The sequence below is a fragment of the Vigna angularis genome, chromosome 8 (genome assembly GCF_016808095.1).
Source record: "Vigna angularis cultivar LongXiaoDou No.4 chromosome 8, ASM1680809v1, whole genome shotgun sequence".
NCBI lineage: Eukaryota > Viridiplantae > Streptophyta > Magnoliopsida > Fabales > Fabaceae > Vigna > Vigna angularis.
The window spans coordinates 10,801,227-10,811,688 of record NC_068977.1 but is presented as its reverse complement, the minus strand read 5'-3'; the positions used below and the strand labels follow the sequence as shown (position 1 = coordinate 10,811,688).

The window sequence follows — 10,462 nt, the reverse complement described above, 5'->3', positions numbered from 1 at the left end:
GCTAATTAAATGTATAAGATGAAGAGAATAATGTACTTATTCACCCAAAACAAAGTAATTAATGTAATGAGAGTCCTAGAGTGATTTTTTAAATGTGGTCCTTCTAATTATTTGCCATGACCTTTTAGAATATTATATGGATTTGTTGATTCTTTCAATGTTAATTGGTACCAACTTTCACTTTGACAGCTACGCATGCAGAAGAAGGAAGGACACCATTGGGTAGATGGGTCAGGCAGTAATCAGAGTAGAAGAAACAGAAGCCTCTTCCTGGAACACCAAAGCAAAAAATTATAAAGCATGGGACTTTTGTAGCAGAACTAAGCGTGCATATCAAAAAGCAGAAAAAGATCATTCAATTACACCAACACTTACTACACTTTCCTTTCCCTTGTACCTGCAAGATTGTCAATGTTATCACATTTCTGGGCACTATATTATAACCATTAAGAATACAAACACAAAACAAAAATCTAGGTCTCTTAAATATAGTCCTTAACATGAGTTATTATAAAGTTTGACTCAAGGTTAATCTTTTAAAATATTAAAATGAATAAAATTTCATGATATACTTTTCCATAGTTATGAAATCAAACACTTAATATTATCTTTCAACTATGTGGGATACTAATTTCCAAAACATTTTTGGTTTATACAATTTTTTTACTATTTTTTTATTATAATAACCATTATTTTATTGGGATATTCAATTTTTATTACTTCACAAGAATATAGATAGACATATGTGTTAATGTCTATCATTCTAGTGATATATATAGATAAAAATAGCAATTATTCATTATTTTCTCTATAATTTAAAAATTATATTTTTTTAGTCTTTCTTATTTAAAAACATTTATTTTAGTTTCTACACATACATTTTTTTTTCGTTCCAACACATTATTTGAATCCATTTTAGTCTTTCAACGAAGATCAAAATAGATAAAAGAAAGTATATTTAAATGAACTAAAAAAGATTTTGTTAACTAGATGGATTAAAAATTAAAGTAATGGTAACTATATAGGAATCAAAATTGCAATTAAAACGAAGAAAAAGCACTTGGAAAGCAAATAGCAGAGGCTGTATTTAAGTCCTCAAGGCAAATAAACAAGTGGGTATAACTTAATTTCTATTAATATATTTTATATATATATATATATATATATATATATATATATATATATATATATATATATATATATATATATATATATATATATATATATATATATATATATATAGGTAACTGAAGGGAAGCAATTTAAGCATAAGGTGAATTAAATTAATACACATTAATTTGTTTGTGGACCCCAGCAGTTATATTTGATTAATTTGTTGGCTAATAGTTGAAGTGATAATGTGTTCATCATCAGCAACGGTTTCCCTTTCTGCAGGTAAGTGCACCAGCAGTGACGGTCATGGATCCAACAAGAGAAGAAGGTCTTGCACTGAGACTTGAAGCTCTAGCATAGATGGAAGAAGCACCAGCACCAGATTGCCTGAAGTATGCTCCATTCAAGAACATGTCACCCTCTGATCTCCAATTCCAGCTCATCCACTCACTCTGTGGAGCATCCTCATGCTTTGTTACCTCTTTGCTGAACCTAATGTCTGGAGCAAGAAACCTGTTTCCTTGGCTGTTGATGGTCGGGTTCGCACTCCCTCCAATGGCATACATTTCCCAGTGTGTGTAGTCGTTGTTCACCACATGAAAATACCCGTGTCTGCATCTGCAACAACAGTCACATTCTTTTTGTTAGTGTCACCAAAGTTTAATCATCTTTTCTTGAGTAGTTGCATTGTTTAATGTATGTAAACAAATGGCACATATATACCTTGGCATTCTTTGGACAAGACCTTCTCCAAAATGATTGAAGGCTATGGTGACCTGCATGTTCTTGTCCTGCGTGTAGGAATCACTGTGTCCCAAAAGCATAACCTTGTCATGGTGGGTCATGTAATTGTTGGAGATGGTGATGGCAGTGGATCCATGAATGGCATCGATCAGCCCATCCTGACAATTCGACAGCGAGTTATGATCGATCCAAATATGCTTCGAGTTAAAGATGGAGATTCCGTCTCCGTCCGATTTCGTCCAAAACCCGGAGTGCTCCGGCGAGTCTCTGATGTTGGTGTTCCCGGTGGGCTTGCAATCGTGAATGTGAATCCCATGAACGATCACGTTGCTTACGTAGTGTATGGTGATGCAGCCCCCACCGGCGATGTGCACGCTCGCGCCTCTGCCGTCGATTGTCTTGAAAGAGTTCACCAGAAGCTCTTGCTTTAGCGTGATGACCATGTCCCTCTTGAAGATTATCCACAGGGGTTCGTCTTGTATGGCGGCGTAACGGAGGGTTCCCGGCTTTGGGTTCACGGCGTCGTCGTTGCCGGAGTCTGTGACCTCGTATATTCGGCCGTTTCTTCCGCCGATGGCGTCCTTGCCGAACCCGATGGCGCAGTCCGCTAGTCTCTGGCGGTTGTTCTCCCAGTTAGGGTTGCACCGCCAGCAGTCGTCGATGGGATTCCCGGTTCCGCATGATAAATAACCCAAGTTTCTCCTTGAGGCATTGATGCTTCTGCAATCACAAAACAAGTTACAATGTCGGATTTTTCATGCTTTTGTTAGATGGAAAATGTTTCATATGCATTTGTTCTAAGGAAGACGTTGATAGAGACCAATCAAATTTTACACTCACTTTATTTTACTTTTTCTTTTCTCTTTACTTTTAAAAATACAAAATTTATTTCTTAATGGGTATATTATTCCTAAAATTAAGTTCTTAAGTGGTTAATAATGTGTCTTAGCATTATTTTTCTTATGAATACTCCATGTCAGTTATATGGTATTAAAAAAAAATTCTCTTTACATTGTATTTTAAGGGAGAAAAAAGAGATAATGATATCTTCACACCTTAATAAATTTTTGTATTACAAAAAGAATGAGAAAAGGAAGACAAAATAATACATTTCAACAACTAATTATATAAATGTATTGAAACTAGTTATATATAAATATATTGAAATATCAATATTAAAATACATAAGATGATAGTGATTGAGATAGTTTTTTAACATTATAATAACAATTTTAAGAGAATTATATACAGACAATAGAAATATATATATATATATATATATATATATATTATTTCCAAAACATTCTTACTACTATATTAGAGTATCCGAATACTCTATGATAACTATAATGAAATTTGTAAGAAATTACATGTAAAACCTCATAACTATAATTGCAGTTTTGACATTATGCTTCCTAAATTTCGTGAATTTTGTCTTCTAAAGTGAATTTCCTCTCCCAGTTATATTTTAGGAAATTTAAATTTTGATTTATACAATTTTAGAAATCCATTAACTTAACAAATAATACTGTTTAGCGAAAATATCTACACTAGATTCTGCTTTGTTATCACAATCAAGGCATGATATTCTACTACATTGTCAACATTTTCTTCAAATAATGGATACATAGTTCATAAAAAAACAAAAATTATACACCTAAATTCATCAAAAAAGAAAATGGAGGGATGACTAAATTTGCTAAATGGGAAAACTAAGAACAAAGGGTGTAAGGAAGTCAAACTTTCACACTACATATATTAAACTGTTAATTATATTTACTTAAGAGAAGTAGATACTTTTATTTATGAGATTTCTAAAATGAAGTTAAAAGCAGAAGATTTATGAAGCTAAAGGAAAATGCAGATTGAGAAGAGAAGCAGAAAATGAGGTAAACGGTCTTACCTTTGTACCTCTTGAACAACCAATTCAGGATCTGGAACTGCAGAGGAAGAAACAAAAGAGCGTGTGAGAAGAGAAAGAGCAAAAAGAAGAATGAAACATGAAAGGGCAGCCATTATTTCTCTTCTCTTTCTTCTTAGTTCTTAGTGGTGAAGTGGGTGGGGAACTTTGGCTGAATTCTGAGAGTTTTATAGAATGAAAAAATAATAATAAAAATATATAGAGAGAGAGAGAGAGAAGAAAAAAAGCCGAGAGTAATGGCGTGATTAAATTTTTTGAAGTGGGTCCTCGTTATCGTAATTTGAGGTTTAAGGTAAAAGGTGTTTTACGCTTTGTTCGTTGGTTGTTGTACAAGTAGACATGGTTTGAAACCGTTATATTAGTTCCACTGTGGAAGCCACAAAGTCAAATTCGTTGACCTCAGTGGAAAGGAACCATATAAGGAAGACAGTGAAAGCCACTGCCCCACTCAATTATAATTTATTGTTTTTCCATTACCATTTCAAGAATTGCATTTTTTTTAAATTGCTTTTTTGGTTCATTGTATTTTAATTGCTTTTAAATAGTCACTAAGTCATAAAAATGTTGATCCACTAACATAAACTAATCTAGTCCACCCAAAATTTGAGTTGAGTTGGGTTGAAAAAAAATTAAAATTTTAATATGGACCAATTTTGAATTTGGTCTACTTAGAACCTGGTTCATTTACGCCATAGTAAGGACAGGTTGGCTCGCCAACACATCTAATTTTGTTTTGTATTTTTTTTTGGAGTATATTTAAAAGATGATTTTGGATTGTAGTATATTTTTTTCATTTTGAATTATCTTTGGAATTTAATCTTATTTTGGATTGAAATTTGTTTAGATTTGAATTAGAAAAAAAATTAAATTAAAAAAAAATTAATTAAATGAGTCAGTAAGAGTCACTAATTCAACCTGTTTAACCGGTCGAATTTAAAATTTTTTCGACTTATTAATAATAGAACCAGATTAGATTGACTCACTGAGTGAACAATCCATGGTAAGTTAAATGAGGGTGAGTCAAATGAGCGTGAGTTAAGTGATCTCTTTTGACAATACTAATTGTCCTAAAGGGAGTATAATGTTGAAGCCTTGGTTTAGAATAAGATGAAATTAAATATGTGATTAAATTAAAGAATTTTTTAAATATTGTTTTTCCTAAATTTTGGAATAAAAGAAACTGTTTATATTATCGTTGAAAATTTTGTTGTCGATGATTGGTATGGTATTGGATTATGTTGACTGGAGTTGTTACAGCATATGGTTATTATCTCCCCTTTCTACGGTTCTTCTTCCCTTAAATTGTGGCATGTTTCATTAGGGTGTGATCCACATGTATACACCATACTTAGCTACATTATGGCTTTGGCTATACCAATTTCATCATTTTAATCAGGGATTGTGTGACCCCATCCACACTCTATATGGTGTAAAAGAGTCTAAGTGGTTTGGATATTTATTAAATACTTTAAGATGCTCACATTAAATAAAATAATATAAAAATATTAAATAATATAATTTTATATCTTTTTATAGGTTTTTGCTTTCTATTTATGAGAATTTATAAGAACTAATAATGCATCGCATGTCTGGAATTGGTGTTAAAAAAATATGAATTTTCTTCTTAAGACTCATCTTAAAACTTTGTACAGTATTTTATTATTCATTTTTAAACTTTTATCTTATTTTAATGAAAGTTTCTTATAAAACATGGCTTAAAATTCTTTTTTTTCCTGCTAAATCTTATGAAAAATTTAATTAGATTCTTAATTTTTATTTAGTTTAATTTAATTTTTTAGTTTTTAAAACTTATTCAATTAGGGCTTTTTTATTAGATTGGTCTTAGATTTCCATTAAAACTTATACATTAAATCTTTTCACTTAGATAATACAAATATTTAAATTAATTTTATTTTATAAATAAAATTATTTAATGTATAAATTCTAACAAAAATTTAATATTAATTTAACGAAAATGGTCTAATTTATTTTAAAAAATTAAAATATTAAATTGAATCAAATAAAAATTAAAAATTTAGGACACGGGTGAATGTATGTTCACATTGCATTCTTTCTTTGTCTTCAATAGTATTACTTGGTATATGCATCATTCTTATGAATGAATTCAGATTTTCTACTATATGCTTTGTGATGTCCGCATTTTAAATATATTTTTGTGATATATTAATTCTTATTAATATAATTTAAAATATAAAATCAGTATAATATTGTCATAATAACAAAACTATAACGAAGAGGATGAGAATAAGAATGAAACATATTTTATTATCTATCACTGCGTATTTACACAAGGGATTTCAACCATTTTAAAAAATATAAAATATAATATTTAAATTTTTGTTATCATATTCTTTTCAATTTTTTAAATATTCTGTTTAGATCGAGTAATTAAAATATCTTAATTTCCATTTTATTTTTTTTTATAAAGCAATTGAATTTATTTCTTCTAAGATAAAATTTCATAATAAAAATGTATATTTTAAAATTAAAATTAACAAAAAAAATGGGTAGGCATAAGTTAAATCGAAGGTCAAGTTGAGTTGGTCCAAAATGAAGATTGAGTTAAGATAGTTGGAGCTTGAAGTCGGACTAAGTTAGTCAAGACAGAATGAAATCGAGCTAGACTATGCCAAAAGTTGAGTCAAGTAGGCCCAGACCAAAGGTCAAGCCAAGCCAACTTCAATAAATATCCAGTTGAATTGGCCTTAGGCTGAAGATCGAGATGAGATAGCCTGACCAAAGGTTGAATGAAATCAGTTAGGTTAAAGAATTAAGTCGACCTAAACCGGATCAAAGGTTAAGCCCAATCAATTGGAGCTGAAAGTCAATTCAAGTCAATTAAGCTAAAGAATCGAGTCAAGCTATCGGACTGAAGGTCTAGTAGAGTTGACTTGGTTCAAAGGTCAAGTAGAGTTGGCCTAGTTTGAAGGTTAAATAGAGTCAGCAACCTAAGGTTAATTTGAGTTAGTTCGAAGTCAAGTTGGTCTAGATCAAAGGTTAACCTAGTTAAATAATCAAATCAAGTTAATCCAAATCAAAGGTTGAGTCGAGTCAATTATGATCTAAGGTCGAGACAAGTCAATTTGGTTCAGATGTTGACATGAATCCATATAAACAAAGGTCGATCCACTAACTCATGTCAATATCTAAGTCGACTTAAATAAGAGGTCGACTCAAATCTATTGAACCAAACGAGTCCATCTCGATTGAAAGTTAAGTTAAACATATTAGAATCAAAAAGTCGAAACAATTTAAATACATATAAAAAAATAGAAAATGAAATATAAACTTAATACTCAATATAAAAAGATAGAGAAAAATTCCAAAAATGATCCCAAACGAAATTGCAGTAGTCTCCCTCAAGCTGGAGATGACGGGAGTCGTCTCAAGCTTAACAAAAGCTAATCTTTCCGCAACATTTTTTTAAAAAATATAAAAAATCATACATTGTTATATGGTGAAACAAAGTTGAAAGAAAATTTATTTTTTTTAATCAGTTTGGTCTCACTTTTGATCACATTTCAGGTTGATTTCACTATTAATAAAATCATTAATAATCAAATATGGACAGTTTAATTCTAAAAGTAGCAATTTGAATTTCAATCATAAAAATATAACATTACTGTATTTTTTCAATAAAAGAGAAATTTGATTGAACCTTGAAAACGCCATATTGTTATATAATTGACACTTTTTTTTGAGTAAATTGAATAAAATAAATAGATGATAAAATTAAAATAATTATAAATGGTTTTATTTTGTATTGAGAGCAAAGAGATTTTACTTTTTGGCGTGATCGAAGCAGTAGAAACTGAAATGAAAAGAATAGGCAGTACACATGGTACACATAATTAAACAACCCTAACTTTATCCTGTCTGTGTGCTGGTTGGGCAACAGTTCCTTTATCTTGGGCCAATCGAACAACCAATTCCAATTGATTTTGCCACTTTCTATTATTGGGACATATTTTCTCAACCCTACTTTATTATCATGGCTGTTGTTGACTAAGTGATGCCCTAATTTAAGCACATATATACATAACCATGGACTCACTTGTTACGGGCGGATTTTAGTAGGAATAAAGAATTTTGATTTTCTAAATTCATTGTCAATTTTTATTTTTATTTTCTAAGAGTGAAATAGGGGTTAGTGTTGATGATGATTAAGGAATATGTAATTATTTTATAATAGTGGTGAATACAAATATGAAAGGAAGAGAAGTTTGTCAACTATGAGTGGATAATGACTTCCAATTATTTTGTTCAAATAGGAAAATTTTAGAAATGGCGTTTTAACAGTGTTTTAAATTTCTTGCAAACTAATGTTTAATCTTCTTTGCATGTTAAGTGATACGAGACCAGTCTCTTGGGAATTCAAGTGTAAGTCTAAGTTTCACATTGGATAGAAATGAGAAAGTAGAACAGTATATAAAGATGAAAAACCAATTAACTCATTACTTTAAGTTTTTGGATGAAGAGTGTTGTTCATTCCTTATATAGTTGGCTCAGATGTTATTGGTGTTTGTATAACCCATAAAACCTCTTCCTTTGTAGACTCAATACAATGGTCCATTTTGCTACTTCTAAAGAGACTCTTAAATTTATTGTTTTAAATTTTTTAATTAAAAATTATATCATTTCTTCTCAAAAGGCTAAAAAAATATGTTTAATTTAAATATATTTTTCTCACCTCCATAATAATTATTAGTTATGGACATTCATGAATATCATAATGCTTTTGTTTTAATGTTTTTTTCTAATAAATTATCATATATTTGGCAGACCAAGTCATGGAAGCAGCAACATTAGCCAAAACTCACATTTTCCATTGCTCACCATTATGCTGTTTACTTTTTTCCACTGACTGCGGAACACATTTGACTTACCAATGTTTCACACGTCACAATGATGAATGGTAGGAAAGAATAATTTGCTTAAAAAAACGTGAAATTTGATTATGAGCGTAAAATGTCTTGTAGTCCTTCCTAATATTTTAAAACGTTGATTTAATTCACATAAAAATTTAGTTCAATTTTTATCTCTATATTTTTGCTACAACTCAAAAACCAAATAATATTTTTTTTCAATATAGTAAGAGACTAGAACCCTTAATTTACTTTTAGTGTATCTAATTTGTGACACGTTTTCTATCGATTTCAAAATTGAGAATTATTTTTTAGTTCTTGTTGTATTTGAAAAAAATAGAATGTTTGTTTTACTATTTTATCTCTAAGATCGTTAAAGATTTGACTTGCATGGTTATCAATTGCGAATCATATTCACACTAATTACGGTTTATCTGGACAAATTTGCCAAAAAATTATTTCCAGAATAGAAAAATATAAAAAAATGATATTGTTTTCTTCAAAAGTTAATCTAAATTTAAAGATAAAAATGTAAAAGTAAAACATATAAGAGAATTTTTATAAAATAATTTTAATTTATAAAAAAAATCAATTTCCTATTTTTCTTATTTTCTTTCACAAAAGTTCTTATGAATAAATTCCTCCAAGTACCCATATTTTCCTTCTGTATTTTTAGCATAAAATACACTACTTACATGTTTGTTAATCAAATTATTTTTTCTTTTTTCAATTTCCTTTAACTTGTAGATCAACTCATTTTAGAGAAGAAAAAAATTAGTTGAAGAAAATTGAAGAAGAGGAAAACATGTTAAATACTGAGTTGGAGAAAAAACGAAAATAATAACTATATCATTTTATTAAAAATTGAAAAAAAGATGCTTAAAACAACTAAAATATATTTAGAATACTCAATAAAAAATTGGTATAAATTTAATTAAAAATATCAAAATTTATGAATTTCTAAACTATAGAGAAAACATACTTGCATACAACCATTAACTGGTCAGGAATATTTCAGGTCAGAAAGAGGTTGGAGGTTGGTGAAGAATAAATTAGAAAAGTGAAGCCGAGCACATGATCATTTCTAGCAATCACTATTCATTATGTGGAAACTTCGAAGACAAAAACATAAACCAAATAAATAATGCATGTTTTTTTCACGATAAATTGTGAGAGAAATTTATAGAAATATTAATATTTATTATCAATCTCATATATATATATATATATATATATATATATATATATATATATATATATATATGATCTAAATTACTATGAAAAAATAGTAACATAAGAGGCTTTATAAATTTTAATAAGAAAATCGATTCCCACATATATGATCAGACAAGATAGAGTGACAGAAGAATATTTCGCAGCACTTTTTAAAAATTTACAAGAATAAATTGGTTTGACTATACTTCATAATACAGTGCACATTTTCTTATAAATAAGTATTATAATTTAATATAGGTACTATTGGTTTGATATTTGAATATACTTTAAAAGTACTCAAAACAATGGAGTGGTCTAAGCAGGTTTTAGATGTTACAAAATTTTATGTATTTCTTTTTTGTTTGTAAATATTCAAAATCGAGATTAAAAATAATTTAAATATAACTTTTTTTTAATTTTTTTGAAAATATTTTTAAAGATAAAATTATAATAGGAGTTTCATACTCTAAAACATATAATGTTTTAGAAACTAAAACTTTTATTACAGTTTTCTTTCTTAAATACACTTAAAAAGGTAAAAGGAGAAAGATATATTTCAAATCATTAGTTTGAATTTCTAAAT

The 10,462-nt window shown here is 28.9% G+C and overlaps 1 protein-coding gene across 1 annotated transcript; it reads right to left on the bottom strand.

Annotated features, from left to right (window-relative positions):
* Positions 1 to 1,232: 1,232 nt before the first annotated feature.
* LOC108345000 (pectate lyase) lies at positions 1,233 to 3,911 on the bottom strand. Its single transcript, XM_017583549.2, has 3 exons — positions 3,761 to 3,911; positions 1,837 to 2,577; positions 1,233 to 1,731 (listed from the first exon to the last, which is right to left on the bottom strand). The coding sequence occupies exons 1-3, from the start codon at positions 3,871 to 3,873 to the stop codon at positions 1,371 to 1,373; spliced, it is 1,215 nt and encodes a 404-aa protein (XP_017439038.1). The 5' UTR covers positions 3,874 to 3,911; the 3' UTR covers positions 1,233 to 1,370.
* Positions 3,912 to 10,462: the final 6,551 nt, after the last annotated feature.